General features: G+C 41.7%; 1 protein-coding gene across 1 annotated transcript; it reads left to right on the forward strand.

Moving 5' to 3' along the window:
• Positions 1–335: 335 nt before the first annotated feature.
• On the forward strand, positions 336–5,857 carry LOC119420342 (acetyl-CoA acetyltransferase, mitochondrial-like). The gene is made up of 5 exons (XM_037687729.1): positions 336–375; positions 595–708; positions 801–865; positions 1,242–1,399; positions 5,536–5,857. The coding sequence occupies exons 1-5, from the start codon at positions 336–338 to the stop codon at positions 5,654–5,656; spliced, it is 498 nt and encodes a 165-aa protein (XP_037543657.1). The 3' UTR covers positions 5,657–5,857.
• The last annotated feature ends 6,545 nt before the right edge of the window (positions 5,858–12,402 follow it).

The following is a 12,402-nucleotide window of genomic DNA, read 5'->3' on the forward strand; positions in this document are numbered from 1 at the left end:
CCCCCCCGATACGCCGGATGGTGGACCAGAATCGCCTTGAAGCCGTGCGGAAGTCTTTCTCCATGGCCTCTCCGAACTCCTCCCATGCCCAAGTTTTTGCCTCAGTGACCACCTGAGCCGCATGTCGCTTGGACTGCCTGTATCCATCAGCTGCTTCCAGGGTCCCACAGGCCAAAAAGGCCCAATAGGACTCCTTCTTCCTGCCTGACAGCATCCCTCACCGATGGTGTTCACCACCGGGTTCGAGGGTTGCCGCCGCGTCCGGCACCAACAACCTTGCGGCTGCAGCTCCGGTACAGGGGTCAAGGGGTCTCCATCCCGTATTTCTTAGAGACATGCTGCTCACTCCCTCACTATCCATCCTTCAGTTCAGCCGTATACTGCCATCCTGTGGTGTCAAATTTCAAACAATATTATCGTTTATCTCAATAATTTCTGAGACAATTAATCGCCCAGCAAAATTTGTTATCGTGACAGGCCTAAAAAAAAAAAAAACATCGTAATTTTGGAAATATTAACCACCTTTTTAACAAAAGTAAGTAGTGTAGTGAATCTTTATTCTCTAAGATGTGTGCTGTGTGTGGTTGTTTTTAGGCACAGTGACAGCAGCCAATGCCAGCACACTGAACGATGGGGCAGCTGCTCTTGTTTTAATGACAGCAGATGCTGCAAAGAGACTCAACGTCACTCCACTGGCCAGGATAGTCTGTGAGCAACACACAGGAAACTACTTGTTCTTATATGATTTGTTGGGGGGTTGTTCACATACTGATGCTGCATAATCTCTGTTCTCCTTATAGCATTTGCTGATGCTGCAGTAGCCCCCATAGATTTTCCTATTGCTCCTGCATACGCTATTCCAAAGGTGGGTAATGATGGAATTGGGCATTATTGTTACTAAGTTAAGCAACCTTAGCAAACACAAAAATGACTGTAACTCAGTCAGTTTTACAGCTATTGAGCTAAATTGTGGCTTGGCAGTAGCTGTTAGTATTATAATATACTCTTGAGAACCAACTGATCACACAAGATCTGTTTTGAAAAGTTTGCCATTAAGTATTCCTGACATATCTGTTGTCTGTTAGCAAAATATCTTCTGAACCACTGGACAGATTTTAGTAAAGCACTGAAAAAGTAACTTTTGGAGTCACCCCTCACACTTGAAACTTAAATTTCCCAAGTCAGATGTATAAAGTACTATCAGAGCTCATCCTCTGGATTTGTGTAATTGCTTGTTTTAGGTTCTGGATGCAGCCGGGCTGAATAAGGAAGACATCACCATGTGGGAGATCAACGAAGCCTTCAGCGTGGTGGTGCTGGCCAACATTAAAATGCTTGATATCGACCCAGCAAAAGTCAACATTAATGGAGGAGCTGTGTCTTTGGGACACCCAATTGGGTAAGCTGCTGTTAGGGATTTGTCAGTTAGACTGAAGGGAACCACAACGATGGGGACTGGAATTTTAAGGTGCAGGGATGGGATTTTTAAAAATCTTTTTATCTGGTTTGCTATTAAAGACACTGATGTCTTGAAATTAATGCAAATCATTGGAGAAAGTTTTAGGGGTGAAAGCTCTCATCTGCATTACAGTTAGCTTGGAAAGCTAAATTTGCTACTAGTTTATGAAAAAGTAGTTCCTTTTTTAAGAACCGATGCAGCTGTCTGTGGCATAAAAACATCTTGGAAGTAATAAAGCACGTGTAGCTTTAACAATACGGTAAATGGACTGTACCTGTATAACACCTTTCTATCTACTACACATTCATACAGCACTCTACTACATCTCTACAAAGGTAATCTGAAACTGTAAAGATTACCGTATTTTTCAGCCTATAAGTCACAGTTTTTTGCGTAATTTACATGCCCTGCTACTTATAGGCCAAAGCGACATATTTATGGATTTTTTTCCATATTTATAAACCATTTTTTGGCTGAGTTATGATCGTTTTCATTCATTCTGACTGAAAAAAATAATTGAGCAGTACCACTTTCAGTCACTTGATGGGAGCAGAGTAGTAATAGCAATATGGCATGCTGTTATAGGTAAAAGTGGCTATAATGATAAATTCAAAAAAGTTCAAGACAAAAACAACTGGACCATTTTTAAAATGCAGCTAATTTGACCATTAAAATGTATTTATTAAGCAAATGTTAGACTGAGACACCTTTGCTATAATTTCGAGCATACAAATAATTGTTTTTTTGGTGGTTATCTTGTTAAATTTTCACAGCGACTCGTCACATGCACGCGTTTACTTCTGCGTATCTGCTTTTGAAATACAGCTGATTTGACCGTCAAAGTGCATTTATTAAGCAAACATTAAAATGAGACACATTTACTATAATTTCCAGCAAACAAATAGTTTTTAGATGTTAATCTTGTTAAATTCTTGTTAAAGTTCTCCCGTGCACGGTCCCGCAGCCGCCATTTGGCAGCCCATCAATTTTTGGCACACCGGCCCACATTTCTGGGTTCAACCCACATTTCCGAGTTGTCAGCAGTGACGCGTAACAAACGTGACGTGTCAGCTGTGATGCATAATAAATGCGACGTATATGGCGAAGCCACATATTTATGAATTTTTCCACTTTATTAGACAAATATGGACTGATGCGACTTATAGGGCAGTACGGCGGAAAATACGGTAATCAGAGCTTTACATCACATTCATACACTGATGAGACACACATCAGAGGCAATGAGGGGTTCAATGTCTTGCCCAGGGACACTTCAACATGTGACTGCTGGTGGAATCAAACCCCCGACTCACCAAATGGAGGACAACCACTCTAACCACTCAGCCACAGCTGCTACTTTTAGTAGAGCGTTCATATATATTTGTATTAGAGCTGGACGACATCTCGATATTTTAAAAATATTGATATAATTTTTTTTACTATATAAAACCAGACCTTGTCCCTGGGCTGCCACCTTACCATGGTGGAGGGGTTTGAGTGTACCAATGATCGTAGGAGCTATGCTGTCAGGGGCTTCACACCCCTAGTAGGGTCACCCAAGGCAGACAGGTCCTAGGTGAGGAACCAGACAAAGTGCAGCCCAAGCACCCCTGTGATGAGCAAAATAAATGGACTCAAATGTTCCCTCGCCCGGACGTGGGTCACCGGGACCCCACTCTGGAGCCGGGCCTGGAGGTGGGGCACACTGGTGAGCGCCTGGTGGCTGGTCTTTTACCCATGTAGCTCAGCCGGGCACATCCCGAAGAGGAGGCGTGGGTCCCCCTTCCCATGGGCTCACCACCTGTGGGAGAGGCCAAAGGGGTCGGGTGCAATGTAGGATGGGTGGTGTCCAAGGGCAGGGACCTTGGCGGTCTGATCCTCGGCTACAGAAGCTGGCTATTGGGACATGGAATATCACCTCTCTTGTGGGAAAGGAGCCTGAGCTGGTGTGTGAGGTTGAGAGGTTCCGTCTAGAAATAGTCAGACTCCCCTCGAGGCATGGCTCTGGAACCAGTTTCCTTGAGAGGGGTTGGACACTTCCACTCTGGAGTTGTCCCTGGTGAGAGGTGCCGAGCAGGAGTGGGCATACTTGTTGCCCCCCATCTTGGTGCCTGTATGTTGGGGTTCACCCAGGGGAATGAGAGGGTAGCCTCCCTCTGCCTACGTGTGGGGAGACGAATTCTGACGGTCGTTTGTGCTTATGCACCAAACAGCAGTTCAGATTACCCACCCTTTTTGGAGTCCTTGGAGAGGGTACTAGAGAGTGCATCTCCTGGAGACTCCCTTGTTCTGCTGGGGGATTTCAATGCTCACGTGGGCAATGACAGTGAGACCAGGAAGGGTGTGGCTGGGAGGAACGTCCCCCCTGATCTGAACCCGTGTGGTGCTCTGTTGTTGGACTTCTGTGCTCGTCATGGATTGTCAATAACGAACACCATGTTCAAGCATAAGGGTGTCCTTATGTGCTCTTGGCACCAGGACACCCTAGGCCACAGTTCGATGACCGACTTTGTCGTCATCTCATCTGATCTGCGGCCACATGTCTTGGACACTCAGGTGAAGAGAGGGGCGGAGCTGTCCACTGATCACTACCTGGTGGTGAGTTGGCTCCGATGGTGGGGGAGGATGCCTGGCAGACCCAAACGTGTTGTGAGGGTTTGCTGGGAACGTCTGGCAGAGTCTCCTGTGAGACAGAGTTTTAACTCCCACCTCCAGGAGAACTTCAAACATGTTCCAGGGGAGGTAGAGGACATTGAGTCCGAGTGGGCCATGTTTTGTGCCTCTATTGTCGAGGCGGCTTACCGGAGCTGTGGCCAGGAGAGACAGACGAACACAGAATGGTAGGTCCAGGTATAGGTCCAGGTCCAGATATAGGTCCAGGTCCAGGTATAGGTCCAGGTCCAGATATAGGTCCAGGTCCAGGTATAGGTCCAGGTGTATCTGAAAGACAAAAAAACACATGTTAAGGATAGAAAAAATAATTACAAATACAAAACAGGTTGAGCAGAGTAAGTAAAGACAGCAGCAGGAGTGAAAATTGTGGTCAGTTTGTCCTCCAGCAGTCTAAGCCTATAGCAGCAGAACTAAGGGACAGCTCAGGAAACCCAAGCCGACCCTAACTATAGGATTTATCAAAAAGGGAAGTCTTAAGTCCAGTCTTAAAACTGGTTAATGTGTCAGCCTCACGGACAGAGATTGGAAGTTGGTTCCACAAGAGAGGAGCCTGAGAACTGAAAGATCTTCCTCCCATTCTGTTTTTGTAAATTCTAGGAACCACAAGTAAACCTGCAGCCTGAGAGTGAAGTGCTCTGTTAAAGTTAACAGTCTTGTTAGCCGCCAAGGACTGTCTTTATAGTTGTGATTATCCACCGCTTTATTAATGTGGCGCTACCTCCTCTCACTGTTGAGACTTGAAAATCTGTGTACAGTATTTGTTTTTCTGCCCGTCAAACTTCACGCAGCCTCCTCCTCCCTCGAACTGCTGCTTCACACACGCTTACTAATGTGAAGGCAGCGCGGCTGAAGAGGATTATTATTTAATATATGTAAATAGTTTATGTTTTACACATTTATTTTGTACAGTTACAGCTGTTTACTATATGTGCCTGTGTGACAACTGGGACAAAGCTTTGACTCAGAAATATATTTTTATTACTTTATGGAAAGAAAAAATAACAAGATATATATTGTATATCACCAATTTTCTTAAAATATCGAGATATTAATTTTTGTCCATTTTGCCCCGCCCTAATTAGTCTGAAAAATTAATAAAAAATTAATCAAACATAACATCAAAATCGATGTTAATGGTGCTGATGTGGTGAGGAAGCAATGGGCCCTGATGTCATACAAAATCTGCAGGGCAGAGAAGAGCAACTCACCTGGAACTGATTTTCTGATATGATGCACATCAGAAGATACAATTACAAGTATTTTACTCAATAATTACTGATAAAATAATAAAAATACATAATGTAAAAATACTCTATGTAACCCAAGTATTATTCGGCACACTTATTTGAAGAGCTATTCCGTCAGTCTTAAGTTGTCAATTAGACTTTCTCGTTTTTTGTTAGGATGTCTGGAGCAAGAATCGTTGGTCACATGGTGCACAACTTGAGATCGGGTCAGTTTGGACTCGCAGGGATCTGCAATGGAGGAGGTGGAGCGGCTTCCATTCTCATCCAGAAGTTGTAAGAAAAAAACGAAGACTCACTTTTTACCACGATTCATTTTTTCTTGTTTGCTCCAAATGAGTTAGTGTCGAGAAAGCATTTGTTTTGACTGTAGTTTCAGTGGCCTTAATCAAACGACTAAACATCCTGACTCCAATGTTTCAAACACTCCTTCATTTACAAATGTTTTGTGCAAATCACTGGTTATTATTTAACTCTGAACGGATTTAGTGAATAAATAGTTTTTAAAGTCCTGTGTGGTTATTGGTGCTTTTTTTACGTCTGGAGTTGTTTTTAAACGGTTCTTCTCTAAATGTATTTGTGAACTGACGGACTGGTGACTAGTTCAGGATGTACCCTGCCTGAAACCCACTCCTTAAGACCTTGAACAGGACCGTAAAGGTGTAGAAAGTTGGATGTATCGATGGTGCAGTTGATTAAATTGCCACTAGACACTGCAGTTGTTTTCTTAAGTTCATGAGGCTGACGGTAACATCCTTTTTCTTTACCCACTTTTCTATTTAGGGTTGCAGTGGAACTGATGCCTACAGCAATTACAAAAAAACATTCTCACTCTCACTTATTGATTAGCACTACAAAGATAATGTTATTAACTCTGGATGTTCTCAAACAGGACGCTCAACTCGACAGGACTAGTTGCCATAGCTACTGACAACGAGGCTAATGTAACTGAATACTAACGTTAGCTTGCTACTTGAGAGACGTAGCAGGTTGGAGGATCGAAGAGAGTTGATTGTTGATTTATTTTTTTTACAAATCAAAGTAAACTTGCCATGCTCTTTTCAACAAAATACGCTGCACAGTACTGCTCGCTGCTTCTCTGTGATGAAGGTCAAAAGTGAAACCTCAACAGTCCTGACTTGAAGGTAGTCTTCATGCCCCCTCTGCTGGATACTTTGTACAATTATAGCTGGTTCCAGCATTTTAGGGCTGAGATTTAGAAGAGTTCTATCAGCACGTAATGGGACAATTATCACCGATACCAATATGTCCCCAAACGCCAATATCGGACTAAATGTGGTATATAAATAAATCTGACTTGACTAAATTATTGGCTAAGAGGAACTTCTAAAACGTGCAGAATCGTGGCCCTTGAGGACCTGGATTGGACGCCCCTGTCCTATAGAAATGTTGTAGAGAAAAAATAAGCATTTCTAACACAGAGAAGATGAAATTTCAGTTTTATGTCCGTTCACCGTCTATACCATGGGTCTTCAACTAAAACTCACTCGGGTCCAGTTACTAATTTTTCCTCCCAGTAAAAGGTCAGAACGAAAGTCCAACGTTTGTCTTTTATGGTCTTGCCTACCCGTGTTCACATTTTCACTGTTAACAAACTGCACTATAGTAAACAACTATCTCTTTGACCACATTTAAAGGTAGTCCCAGACAAATACATTTAAGGCCTTTATTTCAGATAAAACAGAGCTCAGAATAAAATACATCTTAAATGTGCAAACAGCCTAATGAGCCTTTTTCTCTTAAAGTGAAGAGCTCCAAGAAGTGAAGGCTTACACTTGAAGTAAAAAGTTAACATCTTTAGAAAACAATTTACAAAGTGGCTCTTTTAGTATAAAGTGTAAACGGAGCAAGTAAAGATTTTATTTTTTTTTTTTTTCCTTTGAGGCACCAAGCTATAAAAAATAAAGTTTTCAAATAAAACACGTCATCATCTTCAGAAAACAATAAAGCAAAATCAACAAAGTCCATGCTCAATAATCCAGGTAGACAATCCAACATTTTTCAGTCAGGCCATCTGGACAGTTTCTTTTTTTTTTCTGAAACGTTTCAGCTTCCATCCAGAAGGCTTCATCAGTCAAGGAAACACACAACAAAACTGATTCTTCCCTCAACAGCTTACTCCAAAGTGGAACAAACCAGTTATGTTGGTGCCAAGATGGTCTCTTTGGTACGTGCCGGCCCTCTTCCTCATCGACAGTCAAACTGGTTCAAAACCAAAAAAAGTCCATGCTCAATAATCCAGGTATACAGGAATGAGCGAGTGAGAAAGAGATTTAAGGAAAAACCCTCAAAGTGAAGTGAAAACATCACGATCCACTGTTTCTTTGTTTTTTCTGATCCTGCTTCAGTTTCAAATGAAAAATAATCCAAAACAGAAATTTCAAGTCAAAGACGAGACTTTCTTATTCTTATAAAAGGTATGTACAAATTGTGGTATTAGACTGAAATGAAAACAAAAACATGAATAAAAATAAAGTACACAGATTCAGAGTGTAGTAGAATAAACACTGTTTATTAAAAACCCTGAAACTAATACTTGCAGTGTGTAATGTTAATATATACTGTATGCTAGAGCACAGCAGGTACACAGTAGCATAAAAATACAAAGCTTGTGCATGAACGGTCCCAGTTTAACTTAAATTTAAACATTATTCCTGGTGTCTGCTAAGAGTTCTGATTTGATTCCATCAATCTTGAATAAACAGTCGTTTGTTTCGTCCACACTGTGGCACAAGTGAGCTGCGTTAAAAAATCTCAATCTGTTATTATGGAATCATTTATTTGTAGTCATGTTGGGTTTTTTTTCATTTCAGTCTAATACCACAATTTGTACATAACTTTTATATTTTGTATAAAATAATTAAATACTAAAGGTTCTGATCAGTTAATTACTTTTTAGGTCAAGGTTTTTTATTGTCGTTTACACCACATGTGGTACATGAGGTGGAATGAAACTATGTACACAGGGTCCCAGCTCCATGAACAAAAGTACAACTTGTAAAGAAAAACTGTGATAAGATCCAAGACATGAAGTAAATCTGCTAAACTGAAACGATGTGCCAACAAGAGAGCAGATGAGCACGAATGAACACAGCAGCATGAAATGGATCAGCAGCATGAGATCAGCAGCATGGATAATTATTTTAATCTTAGATTAATCATCTCAACATCTTATTTTAATGAACTACTTCAGCAGCCTTTTAAGGAGGAGCTTATTTATAAGACTAGAGCTTAAAGTCTCAACGTTTTAACATGAAGGTGATTATTAATTATTTAATGTAATAAAATCCATAAGAAAGTCTCGTCTTTGACTTGAAATTTCTGTTTGGGATTTTTTTCATTTGAAACTGAAGCAGGATCAGAAAAAACAAAGAAACAGTGGATCGTGATGTTTTCACTTCACTTTGAGGGTTTTTCCTTAAATCTCTTTCACACTCGCTCATTCCTGTGTACCTGGATTATTGAGCATGGACTTTTTTTGGTTTTGAACCAGTTTGACTGTCGATGAGGAAGAGGGCCGGCACAAGAGAGGGGGCGTACCAAAGAGACCATCTTGGCACCACGGTGTCAGAATCTTTAGACCGGTCTAAGAAAAGTGCAGCACAATAATCCTTAGCATCCAGTGCTTCAACAACGTCATTAAGAACCTTCAGTGAAGCAGTGGTTGTGCTGTGTTGTTTCCTGAAACCAGATTGATGTGGAGGTAAGATGTTAAATGAGTCCAGGTCATTTTTGATTTGAGAGTTTATCAGTTTTTCTAGAACCTTGGCTAAAATGCAGAGTTTAGAGATTGGTCCATAGTTGTTCAGTGAGGGGGGGTCACCTCCCTTCAGCAAAGGAAGAACAAAGGCTGTTTTCAAGTGTCTGGATGGAGTTTTGTTTTATGGTAAATGGACTGTACTTACACAATTCAATTCAAAAATACTTTATTAATCCCAGAGGGAAATTATTTGTTGCTGTAACTCATTATCCTCATTTCATTAAGAGATGTTATAGATGCTGATGCTGTAGACAGGAAGGATCTCTTGTAAAGATCCATCCCACAGTGGATCCTAAGAAACTGGCTGCAGATGTCGTCCGATCCGTCCACCCAGACTCTGCTGGCCTCTCAGTTCCCCCAGTCTGTAGGACCGCCAGAACCCTGGGCAGAACTCCTCCCAGAGCGATGGCCAGTCCTCCCAGTAGTCTGCCGAGCTCCTCGTCGCCCACCAGAGTCAGCAAAACAAAGTTGCAGGGGCAAACAGACTTTTTTTTACTTTTAGGGGAAGTGGCTGATCTTCCATTAGTAACTGTGTCAAATAAAGAACTAGGAGCAACAAAATGTTTGAAACGGTTCAGGATCTCGTGCTTATCAGACACAGGAACAGAGTTAAGAAGTTGTGATGGGGATCAGGTGTTTGGGAATAGCCAGAGATTTCCAGAATATTTTAGGATCATTGAGATTTTTGGAAGTCTGAGATTAGAAATTACATTTTGTGGCTTTGATGGAAGTTGTGCATTTATTCCTCATCTGTTGAAAATTCAACCAATCAGTGTCTGAGACAGATGTTCTGGCTGTGGCCCAAAGCTGGTGTCTCCTGTGCAGAAGGTCAGCTAGCTCAGGACTAAACCAGGGGCCGTCTCGTCCTTTCAGTCAAGACTGGTACATATTTAAATAAAAGATTTAAAAAGTCTTTCTGTGTACGGTAAGTATGTGTTTAAATACCAGTATCTCAGTGAAACTTAAAGAGGAGCATTAAACAGAGCGAAGGAGAGAGCACAGGGAGGAAGTGGCTGTTCTTCCTCATATGAGCTCTGCTGAGCACAAGTCATCAAATTTATTTAGAAAGTACATTTAAAAACAGCAGTTGTTAAGAAAAGTGTTTACCAATAAAAATCTATAGTTTTAATTTAATGAATATTTACCGCATTCTACGACTTCTCGTCACATGACCTCGATACGACTTCTTGGTAATATTTACCGGTATTTAAAAAAAATTGGTTACGTAGATGTTTGGTACAGTCCTGTCCAGTGATTATGCTTAGATCTTGAAAAGATAGAAAGGTGCTGTATAAGTACAGTCCGTTTAGTTATTGTGATCTTTTTGAAGGTGTAATAACCATGAGTCGGACACGAAGCTTCATGAAGACTCGTGATGGTCCTGCAGTCTGAGCGTGTGTTTAAGGTCAGCTACATTCTGTGAAACACCGTCCGTGGCTGATTCTTGTACTACAACAAGAAAGTTGCACACAGCTGGAGCAGGCTGGGGCACAGTCTCTGATGGACGTCTAAATAACCGGAGCGTCTTATTTATGTACAAAATTATGATTTATCTCACATTTCGTAGAGACAGGTGCAGTTTAAAGCCCAACAGTTACAGACATTTAAATGAGCTTTGCTCAGAGACGATGTCCCTTCTGGACGGTGTCCAGCAGTTGTGGATGCACAGCAAAGTGTCTACATACAGTGATTTGTGGAAGTAGTTCTAAGCCTAGCACTGATGTTAACATAATCCAACCTGTTGTAAATGCAGTGACCCCTGGGGGCCCCAAGTTCAGACTCATCCAAAACTGACTTCCAGCTGTGTCCTTTGAGCAGAGACTTGTCCAGATTCTTCAAATCTGTTGATGAAGCTGATGTGAACATGATGAGATTTTAGTGTTTATTTTTTTTACAACATTTTTCTGAACTATTGTAGTTTTTCACAGGTTCATGAACCATTTTAACTCTTGAGACACCCAGCCTCTCTAAAACACTTTAACTGATCTTTTGACACTCAACCTTCAGAACGTCCTTAAACTTTATGAAATTATGAAAATGGACATTACTGCTTAAAAGTCCAATTCTTTAATATTTTTGTGCACAATAAAGTAGTTAAACTTTCAGAACTAGCTCCACCTAAAATAAAAACGTTAAGTATATATTACTTTTCCTCATTTTAACTCTGTAAAGTGCACATCAGTGTGTCTCATTTATTTCTTTTACTGAGTGAGTCGAGCTGCATTATTTCGGCCCATCTGTCTACGGTGCCAAGTTTTTGGTGGACCCAGCCAGCAGGAGTCAGCCCAACTCTGAGCTGGCAAGGATGATTGTTCCGTCTTGAACTCAGGTGGAACTATTGCTCTGAACCAAATGTGGACTTGTGCACAACACAAGTGTGTTTTTGAACTAAAACAATTTTGCCAGAAAAGATAAGAGACCAAGTTGGAAAGCAACTTGCAAGCATTCTTCCAGCGGAAGTCAAAAGTGGAGCACCACCTAGTGGTCTAATATAAAAGTGAAAAATTTGGAGGTAGAGGTCCATCCATCTTCACCTTGTTCTGAAGTCGGGTCTCGGGGGCAACATATTAACCAGGGAGGTCCAGACATCTCGTTCCACAGCCACCTCTTCCAGTTCTTCTGGGAGGTTCCCAGGCCATCTCAGAGACATAGTCTCTCCAGCGTGTCCTGGCTTGTCCTCGGGGTCTCCTCCCTGTCAGACATGCCCGAAGCCCCTTCCTAGGGAGACCCCAGGGAGCATTTTTCCCACGGGCCCGAACCACCTCAACTGGCTCCTCTGGATGTAGAGGAGCAGCAGTTCTAGGCAAGTCTCTCCTGATAATTGAACTCCTCAGTCTGTCTCTGAGGGAGAGTCCAGCTCCTGCAGAGGAAACTCATTTCAACCTCCTGGATCCACGATCTCATTCTTTCAGCCTCTACCAGAGTTCATGACGATAGATGAGGGTAGGAACGCAGACTCACTGGTAAATAGAGAGCTTTGTCTTACAGCTCAGCTCTCTCTTCACTACAATGGACCGGTACAGAGTGCAATACTACAGATACTGCACCAACCTGTCTGTCAATCTCACGCTCCATTTCTCCCTCACTCATGAACAAAACCCTGAAATATTTGAACTCCTCCTATCTATCTATCTATCTATCTATCTATCTATCTATCTATCTATCTATCTATCTATCTATCTATCTATCTATCTATCTATCTATCTATCTATCTATCTATCTATCTATCTATCTATCTATCTATC

This window comes from Nematolebias whitei, chromosome 14, assembly GCF_014905685.2.
Source record: "Nematolebias whitei isolate Nwh7 chromosome 14, NemWhi1, whole genome shotgun sequence".
NCBI lineage: Eukaryota > Metazoa > Chordata > Actinopteri > Cyprinodontiformes > Rivulidae > Nematolebias > Nematolebias whitei.